The sequence below is a fragment of the Vulpes lagopus genome, chromosome 2 (genome assembly GCF_018345385.1).
Source record: "Vulpes lagopus strain Blue_001 chromosome 2, ASM1834538v1, whole genome shotgun sequence".
Lineage (NCBI taxonomy): Eukaryota > Metazoa > Chordata > Mammalia > Carnivora > Canidae > Vulpes > Vulpes lagopus.
In genome coordinates this window covers 99,572,552-99,598,014 of record NC_054825.1, presented here as the reverse complement: position 1 = coordinate 99,598,014, position 25,463 = coordinate 99,572,552, and the positions used below count along the sequence as shown (strand labels likewise).

Here is a 25,463-nt window from a genome sequence, read left to right as displayed (position 1 = left end):
GTCACTTTCACTATTAAAAAAATTCTCATGCAGGGTATCATCTAGTGTCCTCTTTTTTTAAAGATTTTATTTATTTTATTTATGAGAGAGAGAGAGAGAGTGAGAGAGAGAGAGAGAGAGAGAAAGGCAGAGACACAGGCAGAGGGAGAAGCAGGCTTCCCTTGGGGAACCCGTGGACTTGGGTCCTGGACCCGAGGATCATGCCCTAAGACAAAGGCAGACGCTCGACCGCTGAGCCACCCAGGCGTCCCTCTCGTGTCATCTTTTGCCACTCTTTCACAAGTATAATATATCCTAGGTCCTGAGAACTACATCCAAGGTCCTAAATTCATCCTGTTGATCTCCTATAGTAAATTTGCCTATCTTCATTTCTCCGTGTGGAAGGATTCCTCTCCCTGATTCCTGGCCCTCATCACACCAGCTCCTCCTTAATCTGGCCATTTTCATATATTTTCCAAGACTCATGAAGCCTCTTCATCTTGCTTCCATGTGGGTTAGATATTTGAGGAGTGGTCTTTCTTCGAAGTGGGTTGCTTGTATCAAACAAGCATCATGAATGTTTTTTGCAGAAGAAATTAAGAGATCCTAATAAAACTTAAACGAAGCATGTGACAGTGTATTCCCTATACATCAATCTTCTAGAGCAGTTTCCATATTGCACGGTCATTGTACTTAAGTTGAACACAGAAACTGAGCCTCTCCAGAGGCTCATCCTGAATGAATTCTCATTCATTTATGCAGGGCTTCATTCACACCCAAAGTACTAGCTCAATAAATGTTGGATAAAGAGGGCATGCTATGTATGAAAAACTGTAGGGTTAGTTAAAAACACTTGTAATAGGGAACTGCTGAAAAAAAGAATGAGAAAGTAAAAAGCTACGATTCCTTTCAGTTCAAAGAAAAAGTGTTCCTGCGACAGCAAGGCAGCTACATCCTAACAGTGGAGGCTGGCAAGCAGCTCCTGCTCTCAGCGGACAGTGGGGCTGAGGCTGCCTTGCAAGCAGAACTCACTGAAATCCAAGAGAAGTGGAAATCAGCCAGCGTGCGTTTGGAGGAACAGAAGAAAAAACTGGCCTTCTTGTTGAAAGTAAGTTCAGCTTTTTCCTCCTCTAGATGCAATGCAGTTTAAGAAGCCATGTAAGCAGTTGTTACTCCTGTTTTTAGTTTTCCAATCAGACAGTGCAAAGATCCATAAGTCATACCCTGCAGTATTTTGATCCCCTGCCCTGTGTCTTATTTAAGACTTTGTCCTGTCTTGCATGAACTGGAGAAGTTTCCCAATTTTCAGCAGTTTGTCTTTCAGAAAAATCACCCAGCTAAGTACTTTTAAGTCTAATAAGACTGTCCAAGTGATGAATTCTGATTAATGGTCGGTGCTAAGCCAAGAACCATGCAATGACTTTATAAATCCAAACAGGAATGCAAAGAGTAGATTCCACTCCCTGATCTAAGACTCTAAAGTGGTTTTTAAGATTGATATCTTTTATTTTATAGCAGGGAAAAACTTATCCAAGAGGATACTTTTGATTTCATCTTAGTTTATCCAAGCATGTTGCTATGAGAGAAAATTCAGGAGGTATATTCAGCCTTTAGTTGGATACAGAGAGGATACTGATCACACTGCAAGTTTCAGACCCGCCACAAGATGCTTTTCTCCCTTACTTTTCAGTACCATATTCAATACATAACTAGAATGCATCGGAAAAGGGGCATGGTCTCTGACCTCAGATAAACCCAAATTAAAATCTTAATAAACTAAGTAACTTGGTTATCTCAACCTATCTGAGTGGCAGTTTCCTCCTCTCTGGAGTAGGTATGATTACCCCTCCTTCGGATGGCATTGTGAGGATTTAATGAAATAAGGAAAGTAAACATGTGGCACAATACCTGCACAAATTGAGCATGTGGTAAAGGGTGCTAATCATTGTTGTTGATATTATCATCATATTAAAGAGTGAACAGAGCTAAATAGTAAAGTTTTATACATGCTGATAATCACCAACACTTTAACAAAAGTATCTATTAAATTTGGCCTGACGCTTTTTTGGATCACAGGTAGTAACTAAAGTTAATAGAACACAGTTTGCTTTTATAATGCTTAAAGTATGCACACCCATTGGATTTATTCTATTGAATTTTATTTAATAATATATTACCTTCTGTGTAGGAAACAATCAATCAAAAATGCCACTGAGCATTTGTTAAAGAACTATTATTTGCATACAGCACAATTCATCCGTAATACAATATGTCTGATTCTTTTTTCTTCTTTTTTACTTTCAATAAAAGATTAAAAATACTGTAACTCATTCTGTAGAGATATGTTAATCATATATTTTTTCTTTATTTGTGATGTGATTTTTGGACAGATTCCCAAGACTTTAATAAGGCAAAATGGCTGAGTCATTGCATTTGCTTTTCTTGCCAGTCTGTTTGCTGGTGTGTAAAACATCCACTTTGATAGATGTTTGCAGACCATGACATTTTGTTATGTCCTTGTAATTCATGTAGTAAAAAGACTGGGTTATAGCTTTGGAATCTAAGCCATTCTTGGAAAGGGGAATCCTTATTCTTCTCTTGTTAAAGTTTATTTTATTTTAAATCATAAACTAGGACCCATTTGCCGAAGAAGGAATTTATGAAGCTATATTCTAATGTCATTTTCTTTATTTTAGGATATCTTTATATCACAGCCATAATGCTTATCTATTTTTAGCTCTTGATTTAATGCTCTGAGTAAATATGCCAAAAGTAGAGTGATGATGATTCTGTGGCCTGCATGTTCACCTGCTTCACTATGGCCTCTTAATTTTATTATAAAAAATAAGAAACTTATCTTTTCTCTTTTAGATCAGGGGAGATTTACTGATGGCATGTTGATGGGCTTCAGGGGGTGTGATGATTTCATTGAGAATGCTTGTTCAGTTTAGTAAAAGGATCTCACTATGCTTAGCATTGATGAACTAATTGTAGCCTGGGAACATGGAGGTACTTTAACAAAGGGGAATTAGAACAAATTTGTCCAAGACAGACAGTTAGTGTGTTTTCTGGTAAATGGAAAGAGGGAATGTGATTATGTACTCTAGGAAGTTCCCTGAAGGAATTTAAGAGAAATGAACCTTAGGCCAAATTCTCAGTTCAGTTAGAAACCAAAAGACCTTTTGGATAGGGACACACTTTTGTCAGCACTTCTAACAGAAGACAGTTTTGGTCATAGCACCTATGGGTTGCTGTGCTAAAAATAAAGCATCAGAAGAGAAAGACAGAAAGAGCCCAGACAAGAAAAGACTGGTAATGGTGGAAGAGGTTATGTGAAGGAAAATGCGGCATAATTTTGCTACCAGGCTCACTACTAAAAGCAATTCTGTCTTTCTTCAGAGCTCAGTAATTTAAGTTGCAGGGAGTGGCTACTGGGAAGGGTTACTAGGAAGGGGGGACAAGAATGGATGGTCATAGGTGAAATTAAGGAGATTTGTTTAGATGAATTTAATTTGAATTTTCACTGAGACACTGGATAGGAGTTAATCTGTAGGTCTAATGATATAAAGCATTATGATTCCTTTAATTTTTTCTTTCAATTAAAAAGAAATACATGTGTCTGATTTAAAAAAATCAGATAATAGTTGAAATATGTAAAGCAAAAAACAAAATTTCCCCTATACCACAACCAAACCCTGTAATCTTCCACAGGAATAAACCACTGTTACAAGTCTGGTATGTAATCACCCAAAACATAACCACAATAATGTATGTTTTCTTTGTCACTCTGTAGAGATCTACTGGTCTATGCTGCCACTCTCTACTGCTTTTCTTGCTATATTCTTCTTCAGAGCACTCACTCATATTTGACATACTAGATGTATATTTTTTAAATTTTGCCTTACCTCTCTTCATCCATTGATTGTTTCAGTTTTTATGTGTTTATATACTTACCCTTTTGTGATACATATTTCAGCATATTGAGATGAAGCCCACCCATTGCCAGCCTTTGGTACTTGTGTATTTCTACTTCTGTAACAAATCAAATGTACGTGCCTCATAGTGTTCATATAATGAACTGAATCAGAGGCAGGGTTATATTATTTTTACATTTCATCCTGAAAGAATTTCCATTTCCTCTTTTTGATCTCTTATAGAACATCCGAGGTAGTGTAGACACATTAACAGTGAGGTTAGAAAAGAGGCAAAATACTGTGATTACTTTCTTACCTCTGCAGATTAATTCAGATGCAAATAACAATTTTGATTACTTGTAATATTCTGGGCCTTGTATTTAGTGTGTTCACAGCCATGGCTTCCTCCAGCCCTCCAACAATTATAGAGTTTGTGTTATGCCCATTTTCATAGGGAAAATTGAGACATAGCATATTACCTGCTTAAAGTCACATAGAGTAAGTGTTGAACTCGGCTCTTCTGATGCTGCCTACATGACAATGGATGTGGACCCCCCATAAATCTTTAATTGTTTCTCTGGGATTAAGAAGAGTGTGGATCTTTTGTTTTAGTTTCTTATAAAACAGAACAAAACAAAACAAAAACAAAGCCATGAAATTTCTTCCTTCTCCCATTACAGGACTGGGAAAACTGTGAGAACGGAATAGCTGATTCTCTGGAGAAACTACGAACTTTCAAAAAGAAGCTTTCTCAGTCTCTTCCAGATCACCATGAGGAGCTGCATGCAGAGCAAATGCGTTGCAAGGTAGCTGACTGGATTGAGCTGTTAGCTGTCACTGGCCTGTGCGCTTCTGTTGTGGTATTGCCTTTGAAAGTATAAGCTAGTCAAACTGCTCCAGCAGTGTATATGTTGGTACAAGTTCCTGGATATTGCATTAGGGCAGACAACTCTGGTGAGGCTTGCTTGCTGATTTATTGTGGTTGATGAAATTAGACTGGCTTATGGTTTACATCTTGAGAAATATAAAACACAGCATTGAAAGATATTTAAAAGTGGGGTCAAAAGCAATAAACACAATCCTTTTTAAAGTGTCTGTACTGGAGAGTTGTTCTAGCAGAATAGTCTAGTCCTGACAGCCTGGAAATGCTGCAGACAGTGGTTCTTAGGGGAACACCCTGCCCTGTAGGCTCTTCTGTAAGGAAAACAGGAATGCAAATAGCAAGGAGACACACAGTCATTCAGTTATCAGGGCCCTATTTATGAGATCATGAGCAACACCTCAAATCACAGTTGAAAGCAAATCAGGAGCTAATATAGACCACTCCCTGCATCGTGAGCTCGCTGAGACTAACATGATGTGGTGGCAGAGGATTCGTTCTGTTCATACCTATATAGGCAAGTGAAGTGTTTGGCAGTTCTCTGTCAAGCAGTATGCAGATCTAGTCAAAACTGCCTTTACGAATGTCTCTTTTTTTCTCCCCAAATAATACACGTCCCTGTGTTTCCCAATCATTTGCAAATTATTGTTCTGGAGCAATGCTGTAAAACTTCACACGTACTGGGGTGCCTGGGTGGCTTAATTGGGTAAGCCTCTCTGACTCTTGGTTTCTGATCAGGTCGTGATCACATGGGTTGTGAGGTTGGGCTCCACACTCAGTGCTCAGCAGAGAGTCTGCTCGAAGATCCTCTCCCTCTGCCACTCTCTTCCCCTAAAATAAATAAATAAATAAATCTTTTAGAAAGAAACTTCACATATACTTAAATGATTCGGATTTAATCAGAAGTTTTCTGCTTCACTCTGGCTAAGAAGTCATAAGCATTAAGGAAAAATTAATTCTTAAAGGAGTCTTGAAATCACAAAAAGCGTAGATGTAAGAATTTTTCTTTAGTATTAAAATTTAAGGATATCCTTTGAAACTCAGAAGAGACAGATTTAGGAAAAATAAAGGGGTAATATACATGACATCATGGATAGCAGGTGAGGAAAGTATTATCTTGAGATGTAAGTTCAGAAGTATGCAAATATTAAAAAGTTTGTTTTAAATCTGTGATTGTAAATTTATAACAAGTGATTAAAGAAAATTGGCATTTATTGGGCTGCTCTTATGTGCCAGTCAGTAAACTAGTGTTATCTTAGTTGACATAAACACAAACTCATGAGGATAGTCTGTTATTTCCCTTTTACAGATGTGAAAACTGAGGCTTCTAGAAGTTTAATAATGTTTCAGTGTTAGTAAATATCAAGGCTGCCTGAATCCAGAGGCTGTATTTTTACTATATAGACTCATCTAATAGAGTCTGTGAGTCTGAAACAGTTGGTTTTGGTAGTGCTGTTGTTTCTTTTATAATCCTTACATTGTGAATTATGTCTGATGTTGGAGTTAGGGGCTAGAAATTGGAAAGAAAGGGGAAAATCTTTACATTGGCATGACAGTTTAATATGTGTACAAATATAAGCAGAAATACTGCATATTTTACTCCACCGGGATGGTCTTTCAGCCAAATGCTGTTACCATGGGACCTCATCACCCAAAATACAACAGTTACAAACATACCCGGCTATTAAGCTTGGAGATTAAAAGGATGCATTTTGGTCCAGCTCTCTGCTACTCTTCCCTAAACCACCCTTAGCAGCAAAACAAAGCAATTACCTGGAAAATTCAGACTAAAACCTCATCTGCCTAAATTGCCTGAGAAGTTAGCCTCAAACACTACTGTTAATTGCATTTGCCTTTGGAAACTTGTCTCCTGTGTGAAGAGGCAAAAAGAGAAGGAAAAAGCCATGTGAAATACTCTATTTATACACAAAATTAGCCAGAATCTAAAAGCATCCACAGCTGGCAAAAAGCAAGAATTATACAAATTGCAAAACTGGTCATCGGTTCAAAGCATTGCAAAATCCAATGTCAACTCATTCAAATATTGCTTTATGGATTTTTTTCTTAAATCATTTCCCAAAAGGACAGAGTACATAATTTTTTCTTTAGTAACCTGAAGAAGTCTATGTTCCTACAGGAAATGAATTCAGTCCATTATTTTCAATTGAGTAATAATAGCAATTCAGCGATTATGTTAAGTTTATATTGCAGAATGTAAATGCATAGTGTTTGAAGATGAAAGTTAACCTAGAAGTTTGGTTTTTTGAAAATATTTTATTAACATGATCAATAACCCAGGACAAAAATAAAGGCTGGATTAGCAATTTATGAAATCAGTTTTAAATTAAAGAAGATCATGCAGTAATAAAAGTTCAATTTAGGAAAGATGAGCCAGGGGGCCACTTGGGTGGCTCATTTAGTTAAGTGCCTGTCATGATCTCAAGTGCTCAGGTCATGATCTCAAGGTCCTGGGATTGAGTCTTGCTTTGGGCTCCTTGCTCAGTGGGGAGTCTGCTTCTCCTTTTGCTCCTCCTCCTGCTCTTGCATGCTCTCTCCCTCTCTCTCTTTCTCTTTCTCAAATAAATAAATGAAATCTTTAAAAAAAAGAAAGAAAGAAGAAAAGGTGAGCCACAATGATCAGTTAAAAGGTAAATAGATCATAGGAAGATTCTTCCAACAACCTGGGTGGTTTTATTTTTTATGATTTTTAAAAATTTATTTATTAGAGAGAAAGAGAGAAAATATGACAGGGAGAAGGAACAGAGGCAGAGGGAGAAGCAGACTGCCCACTAAGCGGGGAACCCAATGCAGATGATCCCAGGACCCCAAGATCATGACCTGAACTAAAGGCACGCTTAACCAACTGAGCCACCCAGGCACCCCACAACCTGGGATTTTATCATAAGAACTTGACAAAGTGTCAGACAACACCAGAGCAAATAGAATAAACCAAGTGAGATGTTCAAATAGAAAATAGAAAGGGATGGAAAGATAATTGTATGATGAGGAGATTCCTAACACACACAAATTGTTTATGATAGATATTTGTGAGTATTCACACTTTTGTTTTTTTTAATCTAGGAGCTGGAAAATGTAGCTGGGAGCTGGACAGATGATATGGCTCAGCTGACACTGCTGAAGGATACTCTCTGTGCCTACATCAGCGCCGATGATATCTCCATCCTGAATGAACGCATGGAGCTTCTGCAAAGGCAGTGGGAAGAACTGTGCCACCAGGTAAGACAAACTCTACATTGAGCATTAGCTCAGAAAGGTGGAAAACTGGAAGATGACTTGAAATGTCAAATAGCTTGACCCATGTTTGTATTGATTCTATAACTCAGAGTATACATGGAGGAAGAACTCTGGCTTTTGTGAGAATATTGTAGATTAAGACAATTACATCTTAACATTATATTTGAGATGCATCTCAACTGGATTCTCTTGCTGCCCCTTTCACTGGCTGACATAATATTGTAAGGGGAAAATAGTTTTTTGGTTCACAGATGTAGTCTTGCTAAGTACTGATGCTCTGTTTCTTACTTTGAACATATGAAAGACCTTTGTTTTATTTGCAATTTTAGCTAATACTGTGGAAATGGTTTTGTATTTGGAATGATTGTGGCTAATGATTTACCGTATTTTTTCCCTAGGAATTCATGTGTTTGGCATTTTTAGTTACATGTGATTCATTTATTAAGTACCTTTCTTGTGCATTGTACCTTAAAATTGGGATGCCGGATTGGATTTTGATTTTGAAATGAAAGGAAGAGATTGCTGGAAAGGCAATGAGAAGGAATCAAAGACAAAGAAGAATAACATAGATTAATAACATAACATAGATTAAACACAAGTGAAGAACAGGCTCTGACTGAGGACCTTGAGACCATCCCCTCCAGGAGACTGAGTGTGTGTCAGTCATGTCCCTTGCTGCACCTGACTGCATTGCCTGGGACATGAGAGGCTGTGGTCCATGTTTGGTAAATGAATCAGTCACACTAATTGTGAATTTCATAAGCTAGAGTAAGTGTTCCTACCATCGAATTTAACAACAGAGCTGAAACAAAAACCAGTCCAGAAGAACCTATGCCATGAAGAGAACTGGTTCTAACAAGCTAAAACAATGTACAGCAGTGTAAGCAAACCCAGGGCAGTGTGCACTGCAGGCAATGAAGGACACACATGTTGCAGCAGATAAATCTTCAGCTGAGCACTGAGACAGGGAGCACAAGAGACAGATTGGTGTGGAAGGAGAAAGCAGGTGGATTGGACGCGGCTGCAGCTTGAGTGAAGGCAGAGGAGGAGACAGAGGAGCTGGCTGGGGAGAAGCAAGTGCTGTAAGGATGAGGAAGGGGCTCTTGAGAAGGGGTCTCTTCGTGCCTCTCCAGTTTCAGGCCAAGTGTGCTAATCTAGAGCTCTCTCCACTTCCGTCCTCCCCTCCCATTTTCCCTGACTTTAGAGATACTTATCTTCATGCTTCAGGAAACATTAAACAGAGATTAAGAGGCTTATAGCCTCCTGATTCATTTGACAGCAACAAGAAATTTGTTGTTAGGTAAATTTCTCTCTGTGTTAAATAAAAACCAAGATATTTCTCAGACCATGAGCCAGAGGGTAACTCTGGAGCACACTTCCTAAATGTGTGAACAATTTCTTCTGAATATATACTTTGAAAAGGGAGGAGTGTAAGAGATGATTTTCATAAACATGCGAGTAATTTGAGTTCAAAATTAATTTAGCCATTTTTCATGGAGCTTCATATTCTTAGTGAACACAGTGAGAAACTCACATGGAGTATGATAATGCTAATCACAATATTTTATTCTTCTCTGAATTATTCAGCCCAAAATCAATACATAACTATCCAGTAAATTCTCACATAATTTTCTAATGGAAGGACTTTATCAGGGTATATCATGTAAGTGAAAGATAATTTGTGGGTACAAATAATGGAAAATGATCACAGCAGTGGTTCAGTTACTTTTATGAGCCTTATCCATTTGTTTTTCTTAAAATTGAGAAAAATCTAGCACTACTTCATGACCCAATACTTTTCAGCATATCCTGTGCAATTAATTATACTATATCTACTTCTCTGGTTAATTGATGTCTACAGAGCTTTCAGAGAGGTAACACTTCAGATAATGGCTTCCATTCCCTTCCCAAACCTGTCATGAACTGCCCTACCCCAAGACCTTGCTCAGACCACTCTTCTGCCTAGACTGACTATTTCTTCCCTTCTGATTTTAACCCACCCTTTTTCAAATGCCACAATCCCTAGAATGTCACCTTTTGAGATGCTCAGACCTCAGTATTTTCCTATTCCCCAATTCCCTTTTGGCCTGTGAACAGCTAACTGCCTAGAACAGCTAAGTAAGTGTTCATATATATACTGTTAATAATTAAAAGAAGACTTTAGGGCACTTATTTTATGTCATTGTGTTCCTCTAAATGTAAAATAATGACATAGTCTCTGAATAGTTTGGAAGTTAGGAAGATTATAATTGTGCAATATTTGTTTAATTTAAGAAAACCAGTCCTGTGTAAAAATGCCATGAGGTAGAAAGATTACAAACTTCTAGTTATAAAGTGAATTAGTTCTAGGAATCTAACGTATAGCAATGTGACTCTAGTTAATAAGACTGTATCATGTACTTGAAAGTTGCTAAGAGGAAAGATATTTTAAAAATTTATTTAAATTTTTATTTATTTAAAAAAATTCCAATATAAACATAAAGTGTTATATTCATTTCAGGTATACAGTAGAGTGATTCAGTACATTACTCAGTGTTCATCAATATAAGTGGTTATAATTAATAACCTTAATCGCCTTCACCTATTCACCCTTTCCTCCTTTCCTCCCCTCTGGCAACCACCAGTTTGTTCTCTACACTTAAGAGTCTTCTTCTTTTCTTTTTTTTTTTTATCTCTTTTTCTTTCTTCATTTGTTTTGTTTCTTAAATTCCACATGAGTGAAATCATATGGTATTTGTCTTTCTCTGACCAACTTCTTTCATTTAGCATTATACTCTCGAGATCCATCCATGTTGTTACAAATGGCTAGATGTCATTCTTTTTATGGCTGAGTGATATCTTAAAGGCTCTCACAACACACATAGAAATAGTAATTGTGTGATATGATGGATGTGCTAACTAATCTTGTGGTGATCATTTCACAGTATAAATGTGCATCAGGTCACCACACTATACACCTTAAACTTACACAGTGTGATATGTGTATTATATCTTAGTAAAACTGGAAAAAGAAAAAAGGGGGCCAAAGTTTCCATGTTTAAAATTGCTCACCAGACTTAGATATATCTGTTTGGAAATACATTTTGAAGGATGCTATTGATCATATGATATGCCATGAAGAGATGAATACCTTGCACCTGGGAGTGGACTAAGACTTAAGTAAAAAAAAAAAAAAAAGAAGAAGAAGAAGAGGAAGTACATCGAATACATAGTTTCTGGAAATTTTCTAAATTGAATGTCTTAAGGCATGAAGCTAAAGCATACTGATCTCACATTGCTTCAACCTAAAAATACTATTTAATCCAGTGAGATTTTAAAGTTCGGAGTAGTCATGCCAAAGGTGCCAGGATATAACTATAAGTGAGAATATAAATTAGTTACTAGTTCTTGAGTTAGTGTTTCCGGAGTTGTTCTGTCAAGTATGAAACCACAAAAGGAAATGAGCTTGAGCCTATGGTCTCATTTTAAAAGTTAAAAACTTTACTTAAACCTGACATTATCCGCTATTAAAGAGCCGGTAATCTGTTCATATTCTGATTGAAGCAGTGGGTGAGAAGGCAGGAGCAATTGGGACTACCAAGGAGGAGGAGGAAGACATGGTGTAAGTAAATGTTTCAGAGGGGAGTTGACGTATAAAAGTATACTGTTCATAAATAGACTCCCCAAACAGTTTGCTGTGTCTGTATTCAGCCATAGCTTATATTTGTTTTTATTCCTGTTTGGGTTTGTAGATCTGTGTGTAATTCTCATTGAGATATAAATACATCATCATTGTAATTGCTCAGTGTTTTTCAAATTGTCAAGGCAAAAATATTTGAAGTAGAAAAGGATGTATTTCCTGTTCAGCTGCCTCACACTCTGGAGGTTTCAGCTGGTACTTGCCAGCTATTAATGCAGAGTGTTTATACTCTTGAGAAAACATAAATCTGTGCTAAACTGATAAGTAATACGAGGGTTTCAGTTAAACCCGAAGAAAGGGGTGGTAATGTTCACTTATCATATAGCCTAAACACTAGTTTTACAAACTAAAAGGTAAATGTTGTCTCCACTGAGAATTTAAATCTTTTTAGAAGCTTTTGTGCTGCTTTGCAAGTGTTTGTGGTCTACCTGTTTCTTCTTTCAGCTGTTGCTTTGCAGTGAGCAAATGAAAGTAACACTTCCATGGTGTATGATAAGTACCAGAGATACATATGAAAGCTGCTCAGCGGAGGTATTGAATACATGGGTGTCGAGGTGGAAAAAATGTTAAAAACTCAAATGATGAAAAAAAAACCTCAAATCATGTCCTGTAGTAGGAGTAGTAGGAGGAGTAGAATAGGGGTAATAAAACCCACCTCTCAAAAAAAAAATTAAAAAATTAAAAAAATAAAACCCACCTCTCAAAGAAATAGATAATATTTTTCTATAATGTGGTCATCTTCCCTGAAGATGTTGTTGAGGAAAGTCCGAGAATTCATCCTTACTCATGGCCAAGATTTGGGGAAAAAGGAAAGAAGGAGATACATATAGCAAGAACTATTAATGTTGAATCTGAAGGGTGGGGGCTTTTAGCCTTTTCTTAGAAAACAGTTGCTTTGAGAGGTCCCAATTATGAAAATATAGTTTCAGTTTGGACATCAGTTGAACCAGAATTTTAATTACCAGCCACACTCTTGACTCTGATGCTGTGTGAAGGAGAGGGAAGAAGTCATATCCACTACAAAATTCCAAATTGTAGCATTCCTGTAGAAGATCAGAATACACTCTGCTATCAGAGTTCAAGAGGTAAGGGAGTACTGGAAGGATTGTGCTCCTAACTGCAGCGCTGTCTTGATATAGCTTATTGTAGGTGAACTTTGTCTCCAAAACTTTTTAACCTATGTTTTCTTAGTCTTTTCCATTCCTACCAGTACCCACCCTAAGTAAATTCACTGCTTTTTGGTTGTTCTGTATTTTTCTGCCTCAAAGAAAACAAGCTGATTTTTACTAATGGGGAAATACTTAATGGATGTATCAGTGTCACCCTACTCAGAGAAATTTGTATTTTAAAAAATAATAATTCAAAAGAATGAATTTGTAATGGTGACATTTTAGAAACTATGTTAGGTTATGGGGCCCACTATCTGAGCACCTCACTATGATGAGGGCTAGCCCAGGCATAGGGAACCTGCTCTCAAAGCCTAATTACCAGGTATTTTCTCAGATATAGAATCATAGACATTTTGGGTTATGTGGGACCTTGACTATTATTTACCTAATCATTAGCAGAGCCAATCTGAGACAGAATTGCTAACTAGAAAATGTAAGGTACCTTAGAAATATTTTCATTTTTAAAGGAAATTGGCTTGAAGTGCATCACAAAGTAAAATGGACTGATGGATAAAGGAATATATGTATTAAAGCAAAATGTAGCAAAATGTTCACGATTTTGGAGCCTAGGGAATATATTATGGCTGCTTACCATTACAGTTCTTTCAACTTTTCTGTATGTCTAATGTTTCTCATAATAAAATGGTGGTGGAAGAAAAGAAAATTGAGGTAGGTGTTTAATGCGATGAGATGACTGGTGGAATGTCTAGCATTATCAACATGAGTGTGTAGAACATCTATAAAAAAGGATCATCTTCTTGCCAGTCAAATCACATTATATTTTGCTAACAGGTAGCTTGGCTTAACTAAAAATATTTCTTAGTATCGTAAGCAGCACTGCAAAAACAAGGGTATTATGAAATCATAAAATTTTAAAATACTGGAAAGGAACATTCTAGGTTTTTTTGGAACATTCTAGATTTAGAGATAAGAAACAGACCCCTTGTATCTCTAATGCATAAAGAACTATTACAACTCAATGCTAAAAAATAAAAAAAAAACCCAGCCCAATTCAAAAATGGGCAAAAGATTTGACCTGATAATTCTCCAAAGAAGATATACAGATGGCCAAGAAACATGAAAAGATTTTCAGCATTATTAGTCATCAGAGAAATATGAATCAGAATAGCAATGAGATACCACTTGACATTCACTAGGATGACCGAATCAAAAAGACAGATAAATATTAAGTGTTGGTGAGGATGTGGAGAAATGAATACCTTACTGCTGGTGGGAATGTACATTGGTAGACACTCTATAGTGTGTCAACATGTAACCCGGCAATTCTACTCATAGGTATGTACCCCGTAGGCAACTAAACATGTGTCTCCACACACACTTGTCTACAAGTGTACAATTGCAGCCTTATTCATAATAGCCAGAAAGTGGAAATAACCAAAACATCCATCAATAACCATTCATCCATGAATTGGTAAATAAAAGGTTGTCTATCCATCTGATGGGATACATTCAACAATTAAAAGGAGTGAAATACTGACACATGCTGCAACATAGATGAACTTTGAAAACATTATGCTAAGCAATATTGTATGGTATGTGAATTATATCTCAATAAAGCCATATGCAAAAGAAGGAAATGAAAAAGACAAAGGTAAATAAATAAAAAAGAAAGCAGGCAGAGAAGTAAGAGAACTTGCTCAAAGTAAAAGGATCAGTATAGAGCTGAGCAGCAGGGATCCGTCTTCCACTTCAGACCTCTCTGCACTGTGCGCCTCTGCTCCACTCTCCAGACACTTGAGATTCAATTCACTCTCCCTTTTTTCTTTCTTTCCCTTCTTTTGTTCCTTTCCCCTTTTCTTCCTTTTCTTTTTTCCCCTTTTTCCTTCTTTCCTTCCTTCTTTTTCTATCCCTCCCTCTTTCCTAGCTCTTCCTTATCTTTTAGTAAAAGTACATTCAATATTGCTGTAGAGGGATCCCTGGATGGCACAGCGGTTTGGCGCCTGCCTTTGGCCCAGGGCACAATCCTGGAGACCCGGGATCGAATCCCACGTCGGGCTCCCTGCATGGGCCTGCTTCTCCCTCTGCCTGTGTCTCTGCCTCTCTGTCTCTCTCCGTGTGATTATCATGAATAAATAAATAAAATCTTTAAAAAAAAATATTGCCGTAGAAATCTGCATAGAACTAATTTCAGTGTGAGGCTTGATTGCTTGGAACCTTGAATAAATGAAGGTCCATGCAGCTCTTTAGAGGGGTGGAAATACAGGGTGGGGTTCTTCCCACTGGCATTTCATAGCAGGTCCTTGTTGTGAAAGCTTGCTGGAGATCCCTCCTGGGACTCAAACTCAGGGAACAGTACCTAAAGACATGCACAACTGTTGCTTATTTCCCTCCACCCAACTCAGTTTATTGGTCCCCCCCACCCCCCCCGCGACCCAGGGTACAAGTTGTACTCTGATTATCCTTTTACATTCTTTTCCCATTTAAACTTTTCAGCTCTCCTTAAGGCGGCAGCAAGTAAGTGAAAGATTGAATGAATGGGCAGTCTTCAGTGAAAAGAACAAGGAGCTTTGTGAATGGTTGACCCAGATGGAAAGCAAAGTTTCTCAAAATGGAGACATCCTCATTGAAGATATGATAGAAAAGCTCAAGAAGGTACAAGATGCCTAACTATGTATATTTTTACTCTTCATAACACTTAGGTGTACTTTTAACAGGTATAAAATATGGTTTTACTCATTATTAAATTACTTTCCTGTAAAAGGAGTACTATCTTTTAAATGTTTTATCTTTTTAATACAAAATAAACTTGCATGGAAAGGCCTCCTTTATATACAATATATGTGGATATGATGAAGTAAATTATCTGCTGATAGATAAATGTTCAGTATTTTCCCGTTTTAGCTACCTGTTCAGAAGGAATCATTTATGTGTATTAGTCTTCTTTTGTGTTTTTTTGTTTTTATTTTTTTAAGACTTTATTTATTTATTCATGAGAGACACAGAGAGAGAGAGAGAGAGGCAGAGACACAGGCAGAGAGAGAAGCAGGCTCCATGTGGGACTTGATCCAGGGACTTCAGGATCATGCCTTGAGCCAAAGGCAGATGCTTAACTGCAGAGCCACCAAGGTGTCCTGTTTTTTTGTTTTTAAAGAGGTAAAATCACTAGAGAGGAACCAAAAGAAAAAATTGTTAGGATTCATTAAACTGACATTTTCTCTATAAAACACTATGCACAGACAATTGCAAGAATAAAAACTTTTCTCGGGTCCCTGGGTGGTTTAGTGGTTGAGTATCTGTCTGCCTTTGGCTCAGACCGTGATCCCGGGGTCCTGAGATCGAGTCCCATATTGGGCTCCCCTCAGGGAGCCTGCTTCTCCCTCTGCCCTATGTCTCTGCCTGCCTGTCTGTGTCTCTCATAAATAAATAAATAAAATCTTAAAAAAAAAAAAAAAGAACAAAAACTTCCCTGTGCACCCCAGTTGGTTGAGCAGTTGAGTGTCAGACTCTTGATTTCACCTTAGGTCAGGATCCTAGGGTCATGGGATAAGCCCTGCTTTGGGCTTTCATTCAGATGGAGTCTGCTTGTTCCTCTCCTTCCCCCTCTGTCCCACTTGTGGGCTCTCTCTCTCTCTCTCTCTCTCAATAAATAAATTTTAAGGTAAAAAAGAACGAAAACCTCCCTGAGATTTGGCTTCATATTATTTTCAAGTTATGTATGACTATTAAATTACTTTATATATCATCTGGCTCTAGAACATATTTCATGTCTCCGTTGGGCTGACCAAATTTACTAGCATTTAAAAATGTTTTTGGTGATATCAGTAATGCTTCCATATTTTGAACAGTTAATCATTTTTATTTTAGTTTATGTTCTTTATTAGCACATATCACTATCTGGCTTCCACCATACTTTCCCTCTTTACTTATTTTTTATCTCTGTACAGTAGATGCCCTACTAGATTGTCAGCTTTGCTGGAAGTGTCTTTGTCTGTTTATTGTTGTATCTCCTGAACTCCGAACTTCTTATAAGTACTCAGTCATTACTGAATAAATGGATTATAGCCTTATTCATTCTAAAATAAATATAAATAATTGTTAAGAAAAACTATCTTTATCCATGCATATGCATAAAGAGAAAAAAAAACAACTCCAGTGTCAGCATGCAGTATAACTTTAAGACTTCCACTTAAAATGTTCAAATTCTAACAATAAGCATTTGTATATTTGATATGGTAAACCTTTAAAATGTGAACTAAGATAATACAGATTTCACTATAACATCTGCTAATAGCTTGCAGTAATAATTTCTGGATATCAGGGAATGCTCTACCGGACACAATGTACTATAGGTATTACAGTGAAGCTTGCTATACAATAAATTTTGGATAAGTGTATCTATATTCTTATTGATTTTCTTCATGAAATTTAAGATGCATATTTTGGGGGTGTGGATAAAACTCTCTCTTAGACAAAATACAATTACAATTTAAAATTTAGAAAAACTAAAAAAAAATTTAGAAAAACTTTAGTGTTTCACCTAATTATGTTTTACTTTTTGGCACAATGTCAGAAATAATCTTTAAAATATTAGCTATACTATTTTGTCTATAAAATGAATTATGAGATTTAAAAAGACATCTCTATGAGCTTGCCTCCGTGGTGTGAGTGCATCTAGCATATTGGCCATTGAATCCCACTGTGGTGAAGTAACATAAAATGGAAGGTAGGTGAGGTGGGGTGGGGTTTCTGGGCCTAAAAAGAGCACTCAACACCAAGATAGAATAAAACTACACTGGCTTCTCCCATTTTTAGGGGGCCTCTTGCTTTGATAACTCACTTGAAAGGATAGCCCTGTTGCCATACTAACTTTAGAGCAAGAGAGCATTAAAATACCCATGACCCTCTAAGCTGTCTTTGTATATTATTTTGTTAAGATAATATATGCGGCATGACAGAAGTTTGATTCCAAAATGAAGAAAAAGTGATTCTGAAGATTGGCTTCTGTCACTGTGGCAAGAGTAAGAGGATCATTGGTCAGGTGGTGAGGGTTGAGGAGCACAGGGCATGTCCATTCATCATCACTTAGAACATACCATTGGTGGCCTCTGTCTTGCATATGAAGCCAGTGTTTCCCTATCCAAAACAATCTTTAAGAGGAGTGAATACTGGATAAATGAAAAAGGTGTGAGACCCACTGATCCCCTAAGACTAATGGTTATTATTCTTTCAAGTTAATTTCCCATTGATTTATTTGTAAAATATTGACATTGTATAGAGGATAGCTCATTAAAATGAAAGTATTATTTTTGAAAGCATTCTGCACAAATAACAGAAACACATAATATACATTTACATGTAAATACACATATATGTCAATTGCACATATATAATTGTGCATTGCCCAGAGGCACATACACATATTCTAAGCCTCTTAGCAACTATAAGGATTGATTATAAATATAACATCAGGTTGGTGATTATAAAAATAAGGTATAATTTCCCAGCATTAAAATCCTTCAAGCTTTTTCTTTTATTTCTATTTATTTACTATTATTGATTTTAATGCCCATTTTAAGTAAATAAAAATATCTCAATTCTCTTTAAGAAAATCTCTTTGAAAATTCCATTTAGAGTCTATGCACATACTGAAAATAATAGGTACCACTAATTCTTGTGTACATAGACTGATATTCACACAGTATTCCTCATGTCTAAACTATTCCAAGCAATAGAAAATAGTAATTATCATGTTTCTAGTAGAGCCAGGCTGAATGCATTAAAAATATGATTTCTGATCTCCGTGATTACTATTTATTATGCAGGATTATCAAGAGGAAATTGCTGTTGCCCAAGAGAACAAAATACAGCTCCAGCAAATGGGAGAACGACTTGCTAGAGCCAGCCATGAAAGCAAAGCCTCTGAGATTGAATACAAACTCGGAAAGGTTAATGACCGGTGGCAGCATCTCCTGGATCTCATGGCAGCCAGGTAAAAAGGATCCTGGTCAATAGGACATGTGTGCAGAATTTTAAAAACATTTTGTCCATCTTTCATTGCAGCTCAAGATAATCCAATGACTTTCTCTCTCTGTGTGTGTTCTTTATCCTGCCATTTTAGTTTAGCTTTTCTCATAAATGTCAGTTTCATTAACTTTGAAATTCTCCCTATTTAATAAATCCAGTGGTGTTTTCACTCAGCTGAAAGAAAGTCATATCCAAACAAAACCCATTCCCCCCAAAAATTCTTTATTTCAGGGCTTCATGGGTATGCATCCTTCTATGAGGAAGAAAGTAAAACTGCTGACTAGTATCCATGGTGGGCACTTTTGTCTGTAGTAGCAAAAATTTTTTAAAAAGATATATATAAAATTACTTTCCTACCATATTTCTGGCTACCAGAGAGTGGAAATAAAGCTAATTATTGCCATTCAGCATAGTTTTAAGATAATCTGCTGCATTATTGCAATTTTGTTTTTAGCGTTAATATGTATCTGCTTTGTATCTGAGAGGGATATTATATTCAGTTTCTGTTGAAGGGCAGGTTAGGAAAAACAGAAATGTAAAGAAAGAAAAAATATGTAAGGGTTTTTATTAACAATATAGAGTCTGATGTAATGAATGAGGCACTATATTGTTTGATATAAAGCAAATGACGAAGTAAGTGCTTTACTTCAGGTGAACTTGGCTTTATGTTGGAATGTAGGCTCTGCAAGGGCAGGCGCCTTTGTGTATCTATCCACCATATATCATGAGCATCAAGAACAGTAATTGAATACAATTTGGGCTCAATAAATATTTGAATGAATGAATGAATACTTGAATATTTGAATGGACATTCTTTTGTACGGCAGTTAGGAGAGGTAGAAAGTTACAAATGCTTCTGATTTGGAACTAACTGAGAATACACTTTTAAAAATCTAGGTTCTTTTCCTCAGCCATGCTGCATGAATGTGGGCATGAAATAGTGCTTTTTGAATGCTCTGTGCCCACAAAAATTGTGTATGGGCAATTCTATATGTTGATTCTGAAAATAGTATATTTGTTTTCTCCAAGGGGGTTTCAGAGAGAAGCCAATTTAGGAAGAAGATGAAATTATGATTTATTTTAGCAATAATGAAACAAAAATGGAATAAATGTTTACCAATTTTCAAATGTTGAACAATACTCTGATAGCAGACATTTATTGAACACTTGGTATGTGTCAATGACCATGCTACAGCTTCATATATGTCTTCACATTTCTTGTTCACAATACCGTTTGTGGTGGGCATTCTTATTATACCCATTTTCCAGATGCAGAGGCTGACACCCAGGCTTGCCCGTGGTTACACACCTGCTGAGGGGCAGAGCCTGCACTCTGACTCTGCAGCCCATGCTCTGGAGCACTACATGCTCCCGTCAGCCAATTTTATGACTTCCTGTCCCTGTTCTAAAGAATGCAATTAAAAGGAAATTAGATTCTATAATTATTTCAACAATCTAATTTCCTAGTCCTTTGTAAAGTGCTCACAGCAGCTCTGAGATATTTTGAGGCCCCTTTCCTTGAGGAGTTCATGGTGGGCATATAAACATGCAAAGAAATCAAGTAAAGTGACAAGCTAAATGCCCCGGTAAAGCTATTACAAAGGGATGGAAACATACGGTTCAGCTCAAAATATATATAATTTCCAAATATTCTGGCATATGTAGGTTTTAGAACCCCATTGCTATGTTTAGCCTCACTTCTCAGTTTGTGATAACCAAATCTTATTCAGAAGGACAAATCAAAGCCCTTTGTACTATAAATACACTTCTTAGGAAAGCCACCCAGTTGGTAAACATCCCTTGATTTTTTTTTTTTTTTTTTTTTTTTTTTTGTCAGATTATGACTCATGGATTGGCTTGCATTGCCATGTAATCCAGTTAAACTAGTTAATGTTCTTTTTTAATCTTTAGTGGTTCAGTGGTATAGAATGGGGGATACACTATGTTAAAGATGTTTTAAATTGAATTTAATATAGTTTATTCATAAGCTAGCTTAGTGTATACCCAGCTGTTAGCCAACATTACATCAAATGAGTTAAGTACTTTCTCCTCAAAGTTATGTTTAACTTGAATAACTTTTCTGTTATTCAAGTGAGGATTTTGTAAATGTTATTTATTTTTCCAAAAACACATTAGTAAAGTTGAACCAATTAAATATTTTTGGATCTATAGTCACTAAAGTCACTAAAACGCTCATATGTTTCTATTTTAGTAGAGTCTCATCATATACAGATGTAGATTTTTGTAGATGTGTTGTCCATTTCTGATTGCCTCACTCACACCAGATGATGTGTTGACCATTCAGTTGTTTTAGAGTTTAATGCCACACTGGATTCAAAGTCTCTTTGAAGCCTCTCCTAAATGATACTTGGTCTTCATATTTACTTTTCTTTCCCTTGTTTATCTGAGCTTTGAGAGTACACAAACTAAATGTCTGTCCTCCACCCCCATCTTCAACTATGAGCAGCCAGCTCAAATATCAGATTTCTATGGTTCAATCCCATTCACCACTCTTAGCTCTTCCTTTTTTTTTTCACACTGATTCATTAAGGCAGAACACAACTTAGTTGGGCCTTTTGATATTTCTATGCTGTTTTGGTGCTCGTGTGGGAATGGAGAGGTTATTTTTGAAGATCATGTTTTCAGGTGAACAGTTTCCCAGCTAACATAAATAGGAAAAAGAAAAGAAAGAAATATATTTACTGATAATAACCCTATTTGCATACAAATAGAATGCATAACTTTGAGCCAACTTCCTATCACTAGTGGATTAGCTTAGACCATTATGAGTACAAAGTAAATGTGTTTTCCATTGCATTTTTAAACTGTCACTAAGAATTGTCAGTTTTTTTGGACAACAAAATTTGCTTAGTTATGTCTCAGTGGTTAATGCTCTAGTATCCTGTCCATATTTTCTAGACCTGCTCAGTTTAATATAGCAGTCATTAGCTACCTGTGGCTATTTAAATGAACTGAAATGGGATTTAATTAAATTACTGTTTAATTTTAATTATAGTCAGTTGTCTAGTCACATTTCCCCAGGCTCAATAACCATAAGAGGGCAATGGCTACTTTATGGGCACTGTAGATACAGAACATTTTCTTCATCCCAGAAAGTTTTTGATCAACACTGGCCAAGACAATTGGCGAAAGCATTTCTGAGCCCTTGGCTTTCCTTAACAGTCAACATAAGAAACAGTCACTGGTGTACTTTACTTTCTGTAAAACCGTCTGCTGGGATTCTGGCTCTAATTTTGCTTGTGAACCCTATGAAAAAACCCACATAGTAGTTTTCTAGAGCTCAGATTAATAGGAAATCTGTTGTTTAGCATTAGTTGTTCAGTGCTTTTTATACTAGACAGTATTTTATTGAATATTTCCCATTTGGGTATCTAGGAAGGTCAGACTCAAGTGTGCTCTGTTGCAATTATGTTTTTTTTTTTTTTAATTAACTGTACTCTCTAACATAAGGATATTCCTCTTGCATCTGCCAAACCTACCTCCCCATCACCAAAACAAAAGCATACTTTTTCTCCAATAACAGCTTTGTTGAGATATAATTTCACATATCACACAACTCATCTATCACAAATATATGATGTAGTAATTTTTAGCATATTTAGAGACCTGTGTATCCATCACCACAATCAATTTTAAAATATTTTCATCATCCCCAAATAAATGCCTTACTCACCTTTTTCGCCTCCACTCTCCCTCCTGCTGGCCCCAGGCAACCACTAAGTCACCTTCTGCCTCCACAGATTTATCTATTTTGGACAGCCCATATACATGGAATCATACAATCTGTGGTCCTTTGCAGCTGGCTGCTTTTAAACTGTGTATTTATTAAAATCCCCTTAAAAACTACATAGAAGTAGAGTAAAAAACAAATATAATTTTAAAAAAATTTTAAAATTTAAAAAATTTAAAATAAAAAATCACTGAATGTCTCCTGCATATTTAGTACTGTGGATGCTGCTACAGGGCAGAGATTGGCAAACTCTTTGCACAAGACTATCTAGTAAATATTTTCAGCTTTGCAGGTTAAATGGTCCCTACTGAAACCCCTCTGCCATGTCACAAAAGCAGCCCTAGACACCATAGAAACAGAAAAATGCAGTTGGGTTCCAATAACATTTTGTTTACCAAAACAGGTGTCTAGCCATAGTTGGCTGACACCACTGTAGGGAATGTAAAAATGGGAGAGAAAATGGCACCTAACCAAGTAAGGGAATGGAGCAAGTGTACACATGACTCACCGTAGGTCTTCTCCCTCCATCGCGTCTGCCTGCGCACTCTCCTGCCCCCGTCTGGCCTGGCCCATTCCTAATTGTTCATCAAGGTCTTCCTTTTCTTTGGACTGGGTGAGATTCTTCTTACCTTCTCAGCGGGCTTTCTGTGCTCTCCATGGAATTTCCCTGCTGTAATAGGTCTCTTGTGCGATCAGTTGTTTACAGTTTCTCTTCTCTACTACAGTGTAGGTGTATCTGTATGAAGCCAGAACCTAACATAGCTCCTTGCACATAATGGTCAATCCAGTATTTGTTGCATTTCTCCAATCTAAGACAGGTTGAAAAGTGCCGCAAATGCAGATAATAAAGCAGAGCATGCACTTACGGCCTCACCTGCCTGAATTACCGCGTTGTTCTGCTTCACCAACAACGGGATGTTAGGCAAGTTCCTTACCTTCTCAGTACCTCAATAACCACAGGTGTAAACAGTTATTAGGAGAACTAAATGATAAAGTCCCTGTAAACTACTTAGCACAGCACACAGCAAATGACAGTTCTCAGTCCAGAGGGAGCTTAGAGGCTGTGTAGGTGAACCGTGTATGCATAGCTTTGTGAAGTTGGATCAGCTGCCATTAGAACAGGTTTTGGTTTCACAGGTGTTCCACCACCACTAGAGGAAAAATAAAACTTGATTCTTGGAATTTATGGCTGCCATTACCTCATGGGGGTCAATTTGGAAAACTGGCCAGGATCAGGAATGTATTGCTGCGTCAAGCATGTAAATAGCACAGAACAGATCAAGAGTCCTGAATTTGGTCCACCTTGCTATGGCTGTGTGACCTAGGGCTTACTACATAACCTTTCTGAGACCTAGATTCCTCATTTTCAAAATATTCATTAAAATAATTGCCATTGCTCCAAAGAGACAATGCAGGGGGAAAGGGACAATGCCATGCATACTACAAAATGCCACATGTGGCAATCTTGTTCTTTTGGAGAGCTACAAAGTATGCCATAGTTTTAATATACCATGATTTATCCAATATTTCTCCCATCCATTGACATTGATATTACCATCTTACTTTCATAGTAACTGTGTCTTTAGAGCCGTGCTTTATGTTTAATCTGTTGCAATAAATATGTTGTCCTAATGATAATGAGCATAGGAACAAAATTTGAGCCCATGAGGAGAACTAAATAAAGTAAAAAGGAATTGAACTAGGAAAATCATGGCAGTACAATTTTTTAATGATCTCAAATTTTCAGAAATGTTACTCATAATCAAGAAAAAATAAATATACCTACTGCTTTGGAATCATGACCAATATATTCCTTTAACCAAAGCTTATATGTTTATCTTCCTCATTGTTAAAAATAATATTTTAGAGGAGTGATTGCTTTATAAAGAATTCACAATAGAATATCTTTAAATATCAGGATTTGAAAAATAATTTTATTTATAAATAATTTATTATGTAAAATATCGGTTTGTTGCCTTTAAAAAAGAAAATATATTCCTGCTTTAAAATTAATTATCTCATACAATCAGACCCAAATACTCTGTTTTATTTTGCAGCTCATCATAGAGGGCTTTAAAAAAAAAAAAACTTAGCAAATTTCATTATTTATTTATTTGTAATCTATTTGTGTGTATGTATACCTTGATCTGAAAAGGGTTTAAAGCAGTCAGCATTCATCATGTTTTATTAAATTACCAGTAATTAATAATTTGAGAGCTCATTTTCTTTAAAAGCTTAAATTATGAAATTAATATAGGTTCAGTGCAGAAAATTTGAAACTCTTGAAACTTACAAAAGAAAGTTTTCTGAATCCCACCAAGCAAATGAACATACTTTTTTTATTATTACCTTAAAATGGACATATTACTTTTATCACTTTACATCATTTTTAAAAGGACAAAGGTTTTGAATATGTAAGGGAAGAATAGTATTTCTTCAATTACTTTTCTTGCTTAAACAGTCTATTCAAAAATGAAGACCAATTACTTTTCTACAGAATACCTTTTCCATCCCACCTTCCCAAACAACCCCTGAAAACTCCTACTTACACCACCGTAGCTGGCATTTCAAACAGAAGGAAAAAAAGAGTTGTTCTTTTTTGCTACCACAACTTGCCGTACTTGTAGAGGTTTTGTTTTTGTTTGCATTTGAGTGATTTGTCTTTTTCAGAAATCCTTTCCAACTTAACAAACAGCCCACAGGAAGAGTTGCCCGTCCTTCCAGAATGGCAAAGTGTCTGCAGCGGCCTTATTTTTGAGAGCCTTCTTTCTTTAGAAAGCCTCCCCCTCCTTGCAGATTACACTGAGCCTTTCCCCTTCTTACACTCGTGGCCTACATTCCAGGAGATCAG

The 25,463-nt window shown here is 36.6% G+C and overlaps 1 protein-coding gene and 1 long non-coding RNA gene across 18 annotated transcripts in view; one reads left to right on the top strand and one right to left on the bottom strand.

The window, feature by feature from the left end:
* Positions 1-25,463, top strand: part of SYNE1 (spectrin repeat containing nuclear envelope protein 1) — a 450,580-nt gene that overhangs the window by 375,125 nt on the left and 49,992 nt on the right. For all 15 annotated transcript variants that reach the window (XM_041744182.1, XM_041744178.1, XM_041744179.1 and 12 more), the window contains 5 exons: positions 893-1,087; positions 4,574-4,699; positions 7,855-8,010; positions 15,331-15,489; positions 18,660-18,826. In XM_041744182.1, coding sequence (XP_041600116.1) covers positions 893-1,087; positions 4,574-4,699; positions 7,855-8,010; positions 15,331-15,489; positions 18,660-18,826 — 803 coding nt within the window. The remainder of the gene's footprint in view (positions 1-892; positions 1,088-4,573; positions 4,700-7,854; positions 8,011-15,330; positions 15,490-18,659; positions 18,827-25,463) is intronic.
* On the bottom strand, positions 4,706-25,424 carry LOC121484674. Of its 3 annotated transcripts, none has more exons than XR_005986087.1 (3): positions 25,162-25,424; positions 23,121-23,348; positions 4,706-5,604 (listed from the first exon to the last, which is right to left on the bottom strand). It is a non-coding gene; the product is annotated as an uncharacterized LOC121484674 (long non-coding RNA). The 3 variants fall into 3 exon arrangements; XR_005986088.1 differs by having other exon boundaries at positions 23,121-23,282; XR_005986089.1 differs by lacking the exon at positions 4,706-5,604 and adding an exon at positions 15,939-15,999.